Below are 16,915 nucleotides of genomic sequence, written 5' to 3' on the forward strand. Positions count from 1 at the left end.
ACTCAGTCTTGGACAGAAATGAAGCATTCTTCTCAAAAGACTGAAGGAGGACACCAAAATGGTTCAAAGAGCTTTTTGCCCACCCAGTGTACAGCTCCCAGTGCTCCCAGCATGAAACCACAACAGCTGATCAGCAAAAGATGGACACACTGGGCACAAAAACATGCTTTAAGATCTGAAATTAATACTCCACTGCTTTTAGGAAACCATGAGTAAAAGCTGAGTACCAGGGTTTCCAGCTCTCCCCTTTGCTGTACTGTGCTACTTTGGTTGAAACTTCTCTTTGACTTCTCCAATAATCTGTTTGCAAGGGGGGCGAGGGGCGACTCTGAACATATGAATTGGAAGGCTCCATCACAGGCACTCTGCAATTTTTATTCCATCCTGGTTTACAAAGCCTTTCAAAGCATCTTTCATGTGAATATATTTCTTCTCTATGAAAACTCCTGCTCTGCAGGGAGCTGCACAGATCAGGAGCTTCTCAAGGCATCGCTGTGTCTGGGAATACAAAGAGCTGCAGCCCGAGCAGGCCTGCTCCAGGCAGTGATTGAATATGGAAAGGTTTAAAAAGCTTCACAGCTGCACTTTCTAACACAAATATTTGTGTGTTCTCTGTTTGGAACAAACGCAAAAGTGGTGAAACATTTCATCTGGCTCACAAGCCAGCACTGAAAAGTTGTCCTGCCTCAGCTCTCTGGAGGTTTTGAGCCTGGCCTCAGCACCTCGTGCTGTGTGAGAAAGGTCTGAGTCATGGAGCTCTGCCCATCTGCCTGGCAGAGAGCCTGGCATCCTCCAAGTTATCTTACTGAGCCATCCCAAACCTCTTTTCATCAGGGTGAGAAACACTTCCCTTCAGCCTTCCCCAGCACCACTGGTGATTAAAGCTGGTCCAGCCTCTGTGGCCTGACAGAGAATTCCCATCACAGAGCTGGGCTGCCACAGAAACCTCCAGGCAGAGTTCTGCTTCTCTAGAGCAGAGAATTTTGGAAAGAAAATCTGGCTTATAGCCTTTTCTCCTTTGAAAAGGGAAGGGGTGGGATTCTTTTCCATTTACCTGTGTTAAAAACCACTTTGATATGAAAAGACAACAAAAAACATCAAGATTACTTTCTTAGGTTCAAGAAAGCATGAAGAAGATTTTCCCTCCTGCTCTAGCAAGATCAGTTGCCAAAAAATAACGAGAGGTCCTTATGCAGTATAAAAGGAAATAGTTATTTATATTTATTTTTCTGACTTTGTTTTCTGAAACCTAGCAAAAGAAGGCACAAAAAAGGGGGTCCTGCTGGTCAGGTATGGCAGAGTTCAGCACAGAAGAAAAATCCACCACATTTTACAGGGAGAGGGAAAAGGACAGAGCACTTACCATGCAAGCTGTGAGTGAGGCTTTCTGAGTGACTGAACTATTCTTACCCACTGCTGTCATTTCAGATCTCTACTGCTCATTTCTGTCTTGTTAGAGAAAGGACTCTGATTTTTATAAATCTGCAGGCAGGCCATAATTCTAAATCAGCAGTACAATAATTCAATAATCCTCTGCAAATGAAGGATCTTCTGAGCTTATAGAGGTTAATTTACTATTATCACTTGCTCCTAATTCATTATGATGAGTGGTTTCAGGTATAATGTCACAGGGCATGTTCATTTCTTCTTGTCTTGCTGTAAATGCCAGATGGATTTCAGCAACCAGCTCTGTGAGCCCTCCTTGGCTCTGCATTTGATGAGGAGCCAATAATCTTTCAGACACTTCTCTTGCACAGACTATTTTGAAAGAGCATCCAAATCCTCCTTTGAACATCTCTCAAAATGTCACTTTTACCTGCTCTGAAGAAGCAGATTTGAATTATCCGCGAGTGTAAAAGTTGTCATAGATGGAATTTTCTCATTTTTCACATTAACCCAGCCCCAGCATTCCCACACTGTGGGCAGCCCCTGTGCCTGCCAGCTGCTTTCTGTGGCTGCAGAGCAGCTGTGGGATTGATCACCTCCCTGTGTCCCTTCCACTGCCCAGGAGTGCAGCCCCTGACACAGAACTGTGAGAAATGGCAAGTCCTGTGGCATTGCAAACACAGGAACTTACACTTCTCAACTCCTCCAGGCCCATATTAATTTTCCTCTGTTTAATTAATTCCTGGTACAATTACTCAAGCTGCCATAATACCTGTACTTGCAGGCGCCAGTTTTTTGGTTTCCCCTTTCATGTATCTCTGCATTACACAGACTTGCTTCTGAATATGGAAAATAACCTTTGCTTTGAAGACTCTGGTATTGATTCTTCAACTCCAACTGGAATTGCACACTTTTATCTCTCAAATATTTCAAACCTTTATGATTATATTAAAATTTCACTGACGCAAAGACCCACAGAAAGCAGCTGCTCCTGTGTTTAAGTTCATAAAATTATCATATTTGGGTAGCATCAAATCCACTTTCTCTCTTCCTACCAAGGACTAGAGGGATTGTACTCAAGAGTAAGTCTGTCAACTAATTACTCATAAAAATTCAGGTTTTAAACACCTGCTCTATAAATTTTTTTCTGCTCTAGCTTTTCTTGCTGCTTTATTTCTGTGTGTTTTTAAACAACAGATAGCTTTTTTCCTTTCAAAATATATATTCAAAAGAGATTAAAATATTTATGTATTTATATATAAAAATATTTATTTATATATATATATGCATATGTAAAATATATATTTCAAAATATATCTTATTTAATCCACCAGATGATTTATTACCTTCCAGTATATCACAGGTGACATCTCAGATGGTACAATTTAAATATTAACCTGTGCTTTATTTTTAATTATTATAGTTGTACACTGTTGGAAAAACACCTATTGTTAGTAAAAACATGTGGCAAGTAAGAATGAAAATAACAGCTTGCTCCCTCTTTTCCTTCCACTCCAAGAGTTTGTAGTTACTCAGGATCTATTTAATCAATGGCCAAAGTCACCTTATATTTCTGTTTGGTTTTGTGGGGTTTTTTTAACATTATATAATTTTTTTTTCCAATGCCAGTGTGGCAAGCAGTAGAATGAGCCCCACTGGAAATTTCTTGCCACGTTTAAAAATCAATATAAAAGCATTCCTGAGGATAATGAAACCTTTTTTTAAAGTATGCAGGGAATATGGGAATCGTTCTGGGCCTGACTTAGGCTCAATCCACAAATTCCCACCTCAGCCCCAGTTCACTCCAAGGGTAAATGCAGGATAAACCCACTGACTGCAGAGACATTCTGGAGGATCAGCTGAGATCAGAACAGAACTGAATCCACTTTGTCTCATCTTTCTTCTGAAGAATCTCCATCTCCTCTCTAGAAAGCTCCAAAGCTTTAGAAATGTGAAGAAAACCCCACTATTAAAGCATTGTGTTCAAACCTTTAAGTAACAAAAGAGGGGGGGGGAAAGCACAGCAGTTCACCATGGATACTATTGATTGAAACCACTTAAATACCAGCTGAAATGTCACTGACATTTACAGCTACGCTTCTTTAGGGGAGGAAAAAAAAAGAAATTACACATGTTGACAAGTAAATAACACGAGATTGCTGATCTTGGCAGCTGTCAGCTAGACACACCAATAAATTATTCATATCAGCTTGTTTTATTGTCTTGCCCCTTCCAAATGGCACAGCAGCAGAGATGCCAGAAAGAAGGAGCTGTGTTGTCAGGACTTTTCCTCTGGTCCCAGCACAAACAGAGGGTGCAGGGACAGCTCTCAGATCCCTCTGTGTCCCTTTGCCTGCTCCCACTTTTCCCTTTTAGCACAGCCCAGATCTGCCTGGCCTGAGGAGGAGCAGGACCTTGCCAAGCCTCACTCACTCCCCTCACCTGAGGAGGTAAAAACACAGCTCCAGGTGTCTTCACACCTCTGGCTGTGCATCCTCAGGACCAGCCCAGCAGTCACAAGCACCTTGAACCCCCGGGATATCCAGAGGCAAAAAGGCAGGACTGAAAGATGCCACAGGGATGTGTTGGTTAAACACCTTGAACCCCCGGGATATCCTTCAGAGGCAAAAAGGCAGGACTGAAAGATGCCACAGGGATGTCACCAGCCAAGAACATCCCCTAGCCTGAGGGTGTCCCCATGGATTTTTTACAGCCCTTCCTACCAACCAGTGTCACACAGCAGCAGCAAACACAGAAGGGAAAAAAAATAGCCCTCGGGAGTTCCTCGTGGAAATAAAAAGCATAGAGGAAGAACATACATTTTTAAGATGCGTTAAATGTCTCTGAGATTAACAAGACCACAAGACCACTGTTACCTGCTGAAAGCAAACACTTGCAAGATACTGAAATGCTTATTATGTTTCTATTACCAATACCAAATGCTTTACTGACAATATATTGATCTTCAGTCACACTTTTGAGAAATTTATTAGATGACTTCATGAAAATTATACAATTTAAAGTAATAGAGTATTAGGGTTTTTCTGAAAAGCCAGAGAATTACCCTGCTTATGAGGAAATATGTATCAGCTGTGACAAATATTGAAATCATACTTTATAAGTATTTTAGCCTTTGAAGTCTTAGCACTACATGAAATATAGGTAATTTTTCTTCCTTAAGATCAATAAAAGGTCTATTTTCAAAATGACTTCCTATTGATTGAAGGGTCAAAAATGTCCCAGGTATTGATTGTCTGCATATAATCGCATTTTGCTCAGTAAGTTAACCTCGTCTACAAGTGAAATCAAAAGACATCCACTATATCACTTAAGCAAAATATTTTCATTGCATTTGAAAAATTGCTTCCATCAGTCACCAGTGTCTCACTGACAATATATTTTCTTTTCTTTTTTTTTTTTTAACCTCAGGAAGTGGATTTACACAGAGTGAACAGCCAGGACAAGCTTGGCCTCACTGTCTGTTACAGAACAGATGATGAAGATGACATGGGTATTTATGTGAGTGAGGTAAGATTGAGCTGACTTCCATAAGATACCATTTGTCTTTCCAGCTGCATTGTTGGGCAGTTAAGACATTTATCCTCTGTTTGTACCATGTTGGATAAACAGCCAAAATGAAGTAATTGGAAGAAATCTAATTATTTTCCTTTTCTCCAAACTGAGTGCAGTCCTGCTCCCACTGAAGTCAAATTTCATTATATTAACAATGTTCTATTTCAGATGATGCCTTAAGAGTATTTTCATGTATTCCCCCTTTAATTTTTATTCTTGATTATTCCTGAAACAATATAAATTACAAAAAACCCCACACACTTTTGTTTGCAAACATCTGGGGCCCATTTCTCTCTCCTTGTCCCTTTCCATGAAAAAAGTAGCATTTTATACAGCAATGTTTTTTCACCACGCAGAGCCATTTCAAATTAATTGCACCAATTTGGGGAAAGAAACTCATAATTAAATCTAAACCCTTCCATTGAAATGCACCACCCAGGAAATAAGAGGCAGTGGATAGCGAGCTCCCAAACCTGCAGAGCACTCAGAGTTCTCTTATTTTGCAGATTGATCCCAACAGCATCGCAGCGAAGGATGGGCGGCTGCGAGAAGGGGATCGCATCATCCAGGTACGTGTGGGAAGTGCTCCAGGGGTCCTAAACCCCAGAATTCCAGTGTCCTAAACCCCAGAATTCCAGTGTCCTAAACCCCAGAACTCCACTTCCTGCCTTCCTCCTTGGGAAGTGCTGCAAGTGTCCTAAACCCCAAAATTCCCATGTCCTAAACTCCAGAATTCCAATGTCCTAAACCCCAAAATTCCAGTGTCCTAAACCCCAGAACTCCGCTTCCTGCCCTCCTAACAAGGCTGTGCACCTGCCGTGCAGGGGGGTGAAACAGCACCACAAGTCCAAACCACCACACTGCCCAGCACTTCTCTGCACAAAGCTGGGGATGTGTGTGTGGATCCATCCAGCCAAGCATTCCCATGGAGCTGGGCACAGCAGCAGCCAGGGGTCCCTATGGAAACCCTTCATGGGGGTGTTTTTTCTTTAAAGATCAATGGCATCGAGGTGCAGAACCGAGAGGAAGCTGTGGCACTTCTCTCCAGTGAGGAGAGCAAGAATATCTCCTTACTTGTGGCAAGACCAGAAATTCAGGTATGGTAGCAACAAAAAACCCTCACCTGAATCTTATTTAAAACAGTTGCTGTTTTGTAGAAGGCAGTTCTTTCAAATTTTTTAACCTGTCTAAATCTACCAGGTCTACCTAAAACCATATTATACACTTTGACTGCATATATATATATATATATATATATATGTGTGTGGTGTAAAATAATGGAATTCAGCAGTCGTGGTACTTACATATATATTTTATATTAAAATTCAATTTCTAAGACATTTAGTGATTTATTTGTGCTGCAATGCTATTACAAACATCAGTGCAAGGTATTATGAATGCTTTTGAGCCACAGTTTTGAAGAACATGCTGAACTCTAATTCCTATAGCTATTGATTATTCATTCATTAAAACACCTATTATTTAGCCCTTCATACACAGTCTCTTAAAGTACTTGAATACTGTCAAGAAGCCTCCTGAGCTGCAAAAAAAGGTTGAACCAGATCCCTTTGTAGGGCAGGGATTAGCACAACAAAGGTGTTGAACAAACAGCCGGGAGCACCATTGTTTGATCTGTCTCTGCTCCTGGTGCTGGGAGAGCAGCCCTTGCCAGTGCACCTGGAGACACCGGGTCAGGATCATCACTGTCCTCTTAGCCCGGATAGTTCTGATCTTTCCCGTGGGGATAACTGGGAATGGGAGTAAAAATGTCCTACAGACCTCAGCCACATTTTCCTTCTGGAGTTTGATGCTGCCTCACAAGAGGTGTGTTTGAGCTTTGGGCTCTGGAGTGTTTTTATACATCTTAATCAAGTTGTGCACAAACCAAAACTGCACCAACACTTACAAGTATTTCCACGGATCAAAAGACTGAGTTTTTTTTTCATATGTAGAGGGCTGTTGAAGATAAAACCCTGCTCTTGGAGATGGAGGCAGCTGTGGGAGGAGGTAGCACAGTCAATACCCACACTTAGCACAAGGACAGGCTCCTTCCCAAGACACAGCAGCACTGTCACAGGAAGGAATCTCCTGAGATTTCCCAACCACTGTCCACAAAGAAAAGCAGTAATTTATGTCAGTCTTCATTCTTTTGACAATGATTGGTTTGTTTTTTCCCTCCCTTTTCACACAGCTGGATGAAGGATGGATGGATGATGACAGAAATGATTTTCTGGATGACTTGCACATGGACATGTTAGAGGAACAGCACCACCAGGCAATGCAATTTACTGCCAGCATGCTTCAGCAGGTACTGCCCCTCTGGTGTGCAGGGCTGTCAAACTTCCCACTGCACTCAATATTCAATATTGAGCTGGGCTGAATACACTTGGTGTCTCAAGTGACACTGAGATCAAGGCAAAAGGACTTTCTGTAAAATCAAGATATTTCATGACTGTCCACAGCTTCATCTCAGGGACCAAGTTGTTTTAACATAGTACCTGTTGTGCTTTGCCCCTTACAACAACATGATCACAATTCTTGGAAATCCCCTGTCACTGTGGTCACTGAGAGGAGTACTGGGTGTGGGGTGGGTAGAGCAGGCAGAGAGCTGATTTACAGCATCTCCTATTTGATGTGCATGCACAGACTGGATCAGCCTCCCAAACTCTGGAAACCCAAATGGACAACTCAGGCATATGACTGAAGTAAGACCTATACAAGGGGAAAAAGGCAAAGAAAAAGTTTTTACATTACAAAATTTTATGCAGGGCCACAGATTCAGGGCTTATATTCTCCATCATTCTGCTATGATTAAAGCACTTTCTCAGTTTTCACCTAGACTTTTTTCCTAAGGTTTTCTAGAGCTTTGCATCCTCTGTGCCATCCCCATGTTGTGAGGAGTCATGCTCTCACTTAGGCTCTGCATGACAACTGGATATCATTGTGCACCTAAGTGGGAGCAGAAACATTTTGAAAATGTGACTTCTACTACTGTTGCTGCATAGGTGAAACTCAGACCTCAGGTTCTTCTGAAAAGGACATCCACAGCAGGCTGAGGGCTTGGTCACTTTTTCTCTGAGTTCTTAATAATACTCTTTCCATATAGGACACACAAAGTGTAAAAAGTGACAGATGAGGAGAACTATTTAAAATAAACACCTTGAAATGTTTCACGTGCTTGCAGTAATTTTCCTTTGTGTCCTGTTGTTTCTGTTGTTAGAAGAAGCATGAGGAGGATGGAGGCACCACAGACACAGCCACGATTTTGTCCAACCAGCACGAGAAGGACAGTGGCGTGGGGCGCACGGACGACAGCACTCGCAACGACGAGAGCTCCGAGCAGGAGAACAACGGGGACGATCACACCACCTCCTCCAACACCCTGGGGAGCCAGAAGAAGCTGACCTACAGCCACGACACCCTGGGAAGCGGGGACATGCAGTTCAGCAACGAGTCGTTCATCTCAGCTGACTGCACCGACGTCGACTTCCTCGGCATCCCCGTGGACGAGTGCGAGCGGTTCCGGGAGCTGCTGGAGCTGAAGTGCCAGGTGAAGTCTGCCAACCCCTACAGTCTGTACTACCACAACAGCAGCCTGGAGATGAGCAAAAGCGACCAAGAGAGCGTGGACAGAGAGCTGGAGATGCTCAACGAGGAGCTGCGCAACATCGAGCTGGAGTGCCTGAACATCGTGCGAGCCCACAAAATGCAGCAGCTGAAGGAGCAGTGCCGCGAGCCCTGGATGCTGCACAACAGCGGCTTCCGAAACTACAACACGAGCATCGACGTGCGCAGGCACGAGCTCTCGGACATCACCGAGCTGCCTGAGAAATCTGACAAGGACAGCTCCAGTGCCTACAACACGGGCGAGAGCTGCCGGAGCACGCCGCTGACGCTGGAGATCTCCCCCGACAATTCCCTGCGCAGAACCGCCGAAGGCGTTAGCTGTCAAGGTAACGAGGGGGCAGCGGCCTATAATGTCTCCCAAAAGAATTTGTTTGCTGGCTCAGAGAGCCATGAATCCAGCGCTGGTAAGTGCCACGCCTCTGCTAAAGATCCTGACCCTGGCAAGCAGCTGGAGAGCAAGGAGAGGAAAGGCAGCGACGGCAGCAAAAGCCCCACTCACGGTCAGAAGCCCTCGGGCTCCTACGTGTCCCCCTACCACCACTCTCCCTACAAACACGCTCACATCCCTGCCCATGCCCAGCACTACCAGAGCTACATGCAGCTGATCCAGCAGAAATCCGCCGTGGAGTACGCACAGAGCCAGATGAGCCTGGTGAGTATGTGCAAGGACTTGGCCTCGGGCCAGAGCGAGCCCAGGATGGAGTGGAAGGTCAAGGTCAGGAGCGACGGGACGCGCTACATCACCAAGAGGCCGGTGAGGGACAGGCTGCTGAGGGAACGGGCCATAAAGATCAAGGAGGAGCGCAGTGGGATGACCACGGATGACGATGCCATCAGTGAGATGAAGATGGGCCGGTACTGGAGCAAGGAGGAGAGGAAGCAGCACCTGGTGAAAGCCAAGGAGCAGAGGAGGAGGAGAGAGTTCATGATGCAGAGCAGGTTAGAGTGCTTAAAGGAGCAGCAAGGTGCAGAGGAGAAGAAGGAGATGAACATCATTGAACTGAGCCACAAAAAAATGATGAAGAAGAGAAATAAAAAAATATTTGACAATTGGATGACAATCCAAGAACTGCTAACCCACGGAACAAAGTCACCGGACGGCACGCGGGTGTACAATTCCTTCCTGTCAGTGACTACTGTATAATCCATCCCCAGTGCTAAATTATGTACATAAAACACTACCAGTGGGGTAGGAATCCATGCCTCGTTCAATGTGGCAAGATTTTTGTATATAAGATACAGTCACTGAGTTTATAGTTCAAATACTGAACTCTACAGCCGTGGGTGCCAGGATCTCCATTCTGCAGTGGAGAGGAAGCTTGCCCATCTCCTTCAAAGGCAATATTAGCAGTGCTTTTTGGAGTACTGATTGTACTTTTTTACTTGTTACCTTTTACATGAAGTGTTTAAATATCAGAAATGTATTAACCATACTTACACAGGTAATTTGCTTAAACTATATTCATATTAAAAGGTACCCATGCTTTTCTTTACCTAAAAAAAAAAAAATGCAAGAAACCCACAAGAGCAACTGCACATATGTATTTTTGTTTGTGAAACCATATTTTGTGATATTATTTTGCTGTTGTTCACTTCTACACAGAGTGCTGTTTATCAATACTTAGCTCAAGGTTTAAACTCAGAATTAGAATCATTCTCTTGTAATATTTAACATTTATCAAACAGCAGTTTTTAGAGTTATGCTCAACATTTAAACATTTTTCTCTTTAAGGTTTCTGAAAGAAGTATAGAGGTTTCATCTGAAAAGCCTGAGGCAAAGTACACTATTATGCAGCTTTAAAGGATTTTAAAGCATGTTTGCAAATGTTGCAACCTATTGAAGAAACGTGCATGTACAGCTAATTTGTTTATATAAGACAGTTTGTGGAATTTGAAAAGCCCATGGTAGTAACTGTTTGCTTTATAGATTTGAATGTATTGAATTATAAAAGCAGTTTCATGAAATCATCATTAGCTACAAACGTTAACAAGTAAAATGAAGTAAAATAAATTATTGTTTTATATTTCAAACTACTTTCAATTCTTTTTATTCCCTTCTGGTTTCACCTACTAGAATATTATTTTATGGAGTGTAGCTCCTGTGGTGCAGAAATGCCTGGACAGCCACTGGAGCCAAACCTGAGGGAATAATTGGCATCCTGACTTTGGGGGGGAATTTGGATTGGGGTTTTCTTGAGGGAAGAGACAAGAGAGAAGCACAAGGAATATCAAGAATAAAATCAAGCAATGCTTATCTTCATTTCTTTAAGGTGACTTGTAAGAAAGAAATAGAACTTCTGCTCTCCTGCTTTGTTTTGGTTTGTGGTTTCTTTGTGGTGTGTAAACCCCACCTACAGCCTTCAGTGGGGGTTTGCATTAAAACCAGACAATATATAAATTAAAGAGTATAAAAACTAAAGCAAATAAATATACAAATTAAAGGAGATGGTGAAAAAAGTAACAGAGGTGTCAACGAGGTATGACATTCCTTTCTGTGTTTTCTATTTCTGATTAAGAATTCAGATATAAATTAGAATATTCTGCTGGATTAAGTGATGTAGAGTCATTATGAATAGTTCCCAGATTCTCAATCTCCTCTGCCTTTTTCCTTGAAAACTTGCTCCCAAGCCTTCTGAGTTTTTGTTCTGGACTTTTCTGTCATAACTCAAATGAGCAAAACTTGCAATCTTAGTGATAGAAGTGCAAAGCCAAAAGGGGAGAGATTAACAGCTTCTTGTGCCTACTTTGTCTAGCTTTGAGAAGCAAACAGCAAATTTGTCCAGGTTTTTTTCTGCTCCCTCTGTGGACTAGCACTGCATTCCATGAAATGTGTCTGCCACACTCCACAGTGAACTTCTATACACCTGGAAATGCCCTTCCAGCCCATGTAATCTGGCACTCTTGTCAATAAACCTCTGCAAATTTATCTTCCAACTGTATTTTCCTTGGGGATAAAGAGCCAGTCCTACTGTAGTCTGTGGAGGGTTTCTCTATTAACTTTGTTGGAGCTGGGGTTTCACCTGACATGCACCAGCTGTTACCATCACCAGTGGCACAGTGGGGAAAACCCCAGATTTTCACACACTGCTGTCAGTGTCAGACATTTGCCATCTCTCAAATCTCTCTCTCTCATCTCAAATCTCACCCTGAGTTCATCTTCTGTTCATGCCAGCTGCAGGTGTGAGAGCCACAGCAAAAATACTGCCCCTCCTCAAGGCCTCACACTCAGGTGTGCAGAGCTGTGATTGGTGTGGAATAACAATCCTTAAACCAGGCATGAAAGACAGCTAAGCCACCTTTAGTCTGCCTGGAAATATTAGAGTAAGATTTGAAATCTTCTAATGAGGAATAATTATTATCAAGCTGCTCCTCCTAAAAACAGACTCCTTTGGAATAACCTCACATGCTGTGATTCCTTTGGGCACCAGGGATATCGGTGCTGAGCATTTTGTGCATTGGGTAGCAGCAGGAATATGTTTGGGAATTCAGTGTGATATGCAGGAATTACAACAAAGCATCCACAGTATAAAATTTACATTCATTAAGGTGTTGAAATAAAATTATTGGTCAAGAATTACTCTCACACCTTTGAGTTTTTCCCTGCTGAACACTTGTTATTTTGGACAGTTAAAAATCACCTCTCTCCTTTAGCACTAAGATTTATTAATTAGCATCAGTTCACAGAATCCATCCATTATCCTGGAAATCTGAACAAAAGCTTTGCAAACTGCAGATTTTCCTTTTGCAGTTGTCATCCCACTTCTCATTGCCCTATCAAAGTACTTAATGAGGTGTTGAAAAGGGAGATTTGGGCTCTTTTTATTGCTTGCAAGGAAACATTGGAAATTACCATAGCGTTAATCCAAACCTGCCATTACAGAGCAATGAACCCAACTAAAAGCAGCCTTGGATACCTAAGAGGAAATATTTCACCCAACAGCTTTTCTAAAAATGACATTGTTGTGCATAAAAGTGCTTAAAAGATAACACTGGAAATTGTGCTGTTATCTAAAGACCTCTCATACAAGAAATCTCCAGGCAGCAGCAGAGGTTTTGTCCCTGGGTTGTACCCAAAACTCAACATCCTCCATCACAGGCACCCTCCTGTGGGACAGCCTGGTGGGTTGGTCCTGCCTGGGCACAACTTCAGCTCCAGAGTCCTGCAGGGATCAGCACTGGGAGGTTTTATCCTTCCACTGGGCATGCTCAATCCAAGTGGTTTTTGAATCTCTTTTAAACCTGGAAGTATAAAACTTCATATCCAGCTTCCTCCTCAGCCACTTCACTGAGCATCACCTCAAGCTTGAGCGCAAAATTATCCCAGAATAATAATTATGCAGGGAGAGATCCTAAATACACCAAGAGGGAGAAAGGAATTGGCAAGCTGAGGTTTAACCACAATATGTGTGTGTGTGCAGCTCCTGGAGATTCTCCCACAGCCCTTGCACATTCCTGCTGCTGCACACGCTGTCCCTGCTCCTGCCATGGCAACACCTCAGCCCCCATGCCACCAGAGGTGACAAGGGGACACCCTGGATACAGGTTGGTGCAGAATTTGGCTGGCTCTCTGCACTGCAAACAGGCTCTGTGTCAAACTGGGGTCAGCTTCCCCCAACTGCACAGCGTCTCCCAGATGTAAAAATCTATAAAAATGTAAAATACTTATTTGCAAATAGGGTTTAAAGCGGCATGGAATCGCCCGGGTTAGATGTGCACTGAAATGGGAAAGCCCTGAACCAAACCTAACAGCATTTTTTTGTAAATTAAGAGAACTTGCACAGTAGGGATGGCAAATAAAATGAGGTAAGACTACATATTGCCTAGGGACTACTGGTTGGAGAACTAATTAGGATTATAAACTGAAAGTATGTAAATTAACCAAATATAATTATCTGCTAGTGGCCTTTGGAAATAGGTTACCGGATACTTGTTAGCAAAATTGCTCAAATGCCTGGAAACCATACAAAGCAAGCCATAAGCAATTTAAATTCCTCTCTTTGTTTGATTTTCAATTGTTTTAAAGCAGTTTTTGTATTAAGGATTTATTGGAACATAAACTAATTAGAAAACTCAAAAACCAAAAGTGAGACAGAGACTGACACAGCAGATGCTGTACCTCCATCCCACGGCCCTTGTCTTTATTGGATGTAAATTGTTTGATGTGACAAAATAGCGAAGATTCCGCTTGGGGTTTCATGAGAGCAGCTCTGTGAGCTGAGCAGGGAGAGGGGTGGTTTCTGCAGCACCTCAGCCTCACAGGGCTTGTGTGGAGATGTGTTCTCTGTTTGAATGCAAACGTGCAGAATGAACCTCCCTTTTCCCCTGGGGTCTGCAGTGGCACAAAGCAGCGCCAAACCCAGGGGTATCTGTGGGGAGATCTCACCATCAGATCATGCAGAACCGCGGCATTGGCCGCTGGAGAAGCGGAGGGTGGTGGAGACAGTGGTGTGTATTTAACATTATATAACAGAAGGGTCACAAAGAAAGGGTAGCCGGGCTGATTTCATGCTGAAGCATGAGGGCTTCAATGCACAGGCCTGCCACAAAGCCCACTTATGTCAGCTGAAGCACTCCAAGCAGCCCCAGAGGATTTGAAACACTCTATTAACTTGCACAGTTAATTACCCTGCGCTGTACCACTGAAGTATCTGCAGGGACAGGCCATCACAGCACAACTGCATGTCCTGCTGCTCACCACACCTCCCACAGACCTTCTAATGGTCACTGCTTGAAAAAACCCCTCCTGCAGCCCTGCTAAAACACTGCCACCCCAACCTGTGCCCTCCTGCAGAAGCTCCAGGGGATCTGTGCCCGAGCTCAATGCCAAAATGAATTGTGCAGCTGCTGCAGGACTGGCCATGAAGTGGGTTCACAGTCAGCAAGCACTGCTCCGTGTTCTTGGGTCTAAAGCTTCTTGCTGGAATCCTAAAATACCCCAAAACACTAGAAACGTCCTCATTCCTACAGCATAACAAATGCAATTGCCTACTCTGAGAATTAGGTAGAGAACAAAACCCAAAATTAATTTAAAAGCCACGTGTCTATTCTACTGGAGTTAATCTGCCAGTTTTGAATGCTGGGAATTAAAAGTTTACTTGATTTCCTTTACCTAAATTTGTACCTCAGCATTGTGGATCTAAGCACATGACTGCAATGCTTTTTACTGATCAAAATGAGAACAAGGTTCTACCAGTTTCCTATGAACAAATGTCATCTTTTGACACAGAATGCTTCTTACAGGAGATTTAATCAAATCAATTAATAATGACTTGGCAACAAGGCTCCAATTAGGGTTTTAATTTACAAAAGTGTAATGCCAATAGCATAAAAAATCAATGGAGCCAAATCAGTGGAGCCAGTGCCCAAATAAACATCTGGGCTGATATTATTTCTCCCTTCTATGCAAAATCAAAGTAATTTTAAAAAGATAGCTACATTTTTCCAAAATCTTCTTCAATCACCTCTAAGAACCATCAAGTTAAAGCAGGTCCAAACAGCCCATTCCTTTCTCCCAGCAGATGATGTTGGCTTTAGGTCACACTTCTTGCACCCTGCTTGCATCTCTCTCCCCCTTCTGGGAAAACTGAGCCAGCTAAACCAGAACAGGATCAGAAAGAATAATCCCCACAGTCTCCCAGAGCTGGGTGTGGGCCCAGCTATGACTGGGGATCAATTACATGTGCAGGAAATTACATTTGTAACACGCAGAACAAGCGCCAAGTCTGGCTCTGCTTATGTGTTTTGATTTTGTGTTTAGCTCTTCAGGACCAAAAAAGGACTTAGTCCATCTCACTCACAATATGAGAAGCACATAATATCCCCAAAGGACTGAAAATGTCTTCATTTCCACAGCATGAAAAGATTAAATGGCTTGCTCTGGAAGCCAGGCAGGAGATTCTATTATAAAGCAAAGCCCAGAGAATGGCACTTGCCCAGCAACGAGGGCTGGGCTCAAACTGCTGACAAATCCCAAACTGCACAAGTGCAAAGAGGCACCACAGCTTGTGTGGCTGGCTCAGGGACTGCTCCTCTGGCCAGGACACAACACTTGGGCTGTCTTTTCAAATCAGTTTGCCAGGGAGGAGCTTTCAAGGTAATTTCTTTGACAATCCATCCTTTTTATGTGAAGCAACTGCAGGACCATGCTACGGGGAGCCCCATTAGCTGAGAATAAGAACTTCTCTGTAAAAGTGAACTTTTGGTGACCTTCCCTCAAAGAAAATACTTTATCATATTGGAGTGGGGCCTCCCAGGTGTCGTGGCGAGGCTCCATTGTCCTGATTAGGAGAGCTAGCTTTGATTTTCCATAATCCATCCTCAGGCTTAGCTAGGCTTTGTTAGCTTTGAATGCCATAAACAAAGGCTCCCCAAAAGGCAAATCCAGCTATAATTGTTTAATAAAAGTAAAATCAAAAGGCTGCAAATTGAAGGCACCCAAGGTTTATCAAATTGCTGCTTTGCTCCAGTTCAGTGTAAGAACCCAAAATTTATATTCCTTAGGGCCTGAGGGATCAGCCCAAACAAAAGCAGTAAGGTCACATCCAAATAATTTCCTCAAGAAACATGGCTTGTTTACACCATAAAATCCAGCAAACACAGATGCAAAATGTAACAAAACACAAAAGCAAACTTACAAAGCTATTCCAGAAACACCTGTCTGCTCTGCTGTATTTGGACTCACAAACTGAGCTCAAGCACTGCATGATTGTTTGGTAATGAACTGATGAACCTTTCTCAGTATTTCCTTTCCAAAGTCATTAAAAACTGCCTCTAGTGAGGAAAGACTGACCCTTTCTATACCTACAGCTACAGAGCTTTCTCCTGTGTGTTTTCCAGTGAGGCTGAGAGGTTCTGATCCATTTATTCTTTCCAGGAGTCTTCATAGGCATCCCTGCACATCTGCATTAGAGAGAAATTGAAGCTGGGAGGGACCTCTGGAGATCCCCTGGCCCCATTCACCACTCCAACATGGCATTAGGAAGGATTATTAAACACAATATAAACAAATAAAGTGCTGCAGGATGCAGCTTCAAGGCAAATCCCAAAGGGACAATGAGCCAGACACTAAAAGGGTCTAAAAGGGGGTTTAACAGTTTCAGCACAGGCTCTCTCTCCTCCACAAACATTTTCTGACAAACACTACATCATGTCCTTCCCATCCTGCTCTTGCAGGGCTTTTCATTTAGGACCCCCAGTGCCAGATTTCCTAAATGGTGACACAGGCCCAGGTTTTAGCCAGGTGACCTGAGTGGCCCTTGGCACGTGGGACAGGGCAGTGCCTGCACGAGCAGAGTCCTTTGGGTCCCAGGGCTGCTAAGGAGCAGTGACA

The 16,915-nt window shown here is 43.2% G+C and overlaps 1 protein-coding gene across 3 annotated transcripts in view; it reads left to right on the top strand.

The window, feature by feature from the left end:
- PDZRN3 (PDZ domain containing ring finger 3) overlaps window positions 1-10,617 on the top strand; it is a 131,199-nt gene extending 120,582 nt beyond the window's left edge. For all 3 annotated transcript variants that reach the window (XM_041461685.1, XM_041461693.1, XM_041461698.1), the window contains 5 exons: window positions 4,816-4,914; window positions 5,466-5,528; window positions 5,955-6,056; window positions 7,151-7,267; window positions 8,180-10,617. In XM_041461685.1, coding sequence (XP_041317619.1) covers window positions 4,816-4,914; window positions 5,466-5,528; window positions 5,955-6,056; window positions 7,151-7,267; window positions 8,180-9,730 — 1,932 coding nt within the window. In that variant the 3' untranslated portion in view covers window positions 9,731-10,617. The remainder of the gene's footprint in view (window positions 1-4,815; window positions 4,915-5,465; window positions 5,529-5,954; window positions 6,057-7,150; window positions 7,268-8,179) is intronic.
- The last annotated feature ends 6,298 nt before the right edge of the window (window positions 10,618-16,915 follow it).

The sequence above is a fragment of the Pyrgilauda ruficollis genome, unplaced genomic scaffold, assembly GCF_017590135.1.
Source record: "Pyrgilauda ruficollis isolate IOZ18807 unplaced genomic scaffold, ASM1759013v1 scaffold10, whole genome shotgun sequence".
NCBI lineage: Eukaryota > Metazoa > Chordata > Aves > Passeriformes > Passeridae > Pyrgilauda > Pyrgilauda ruficollis.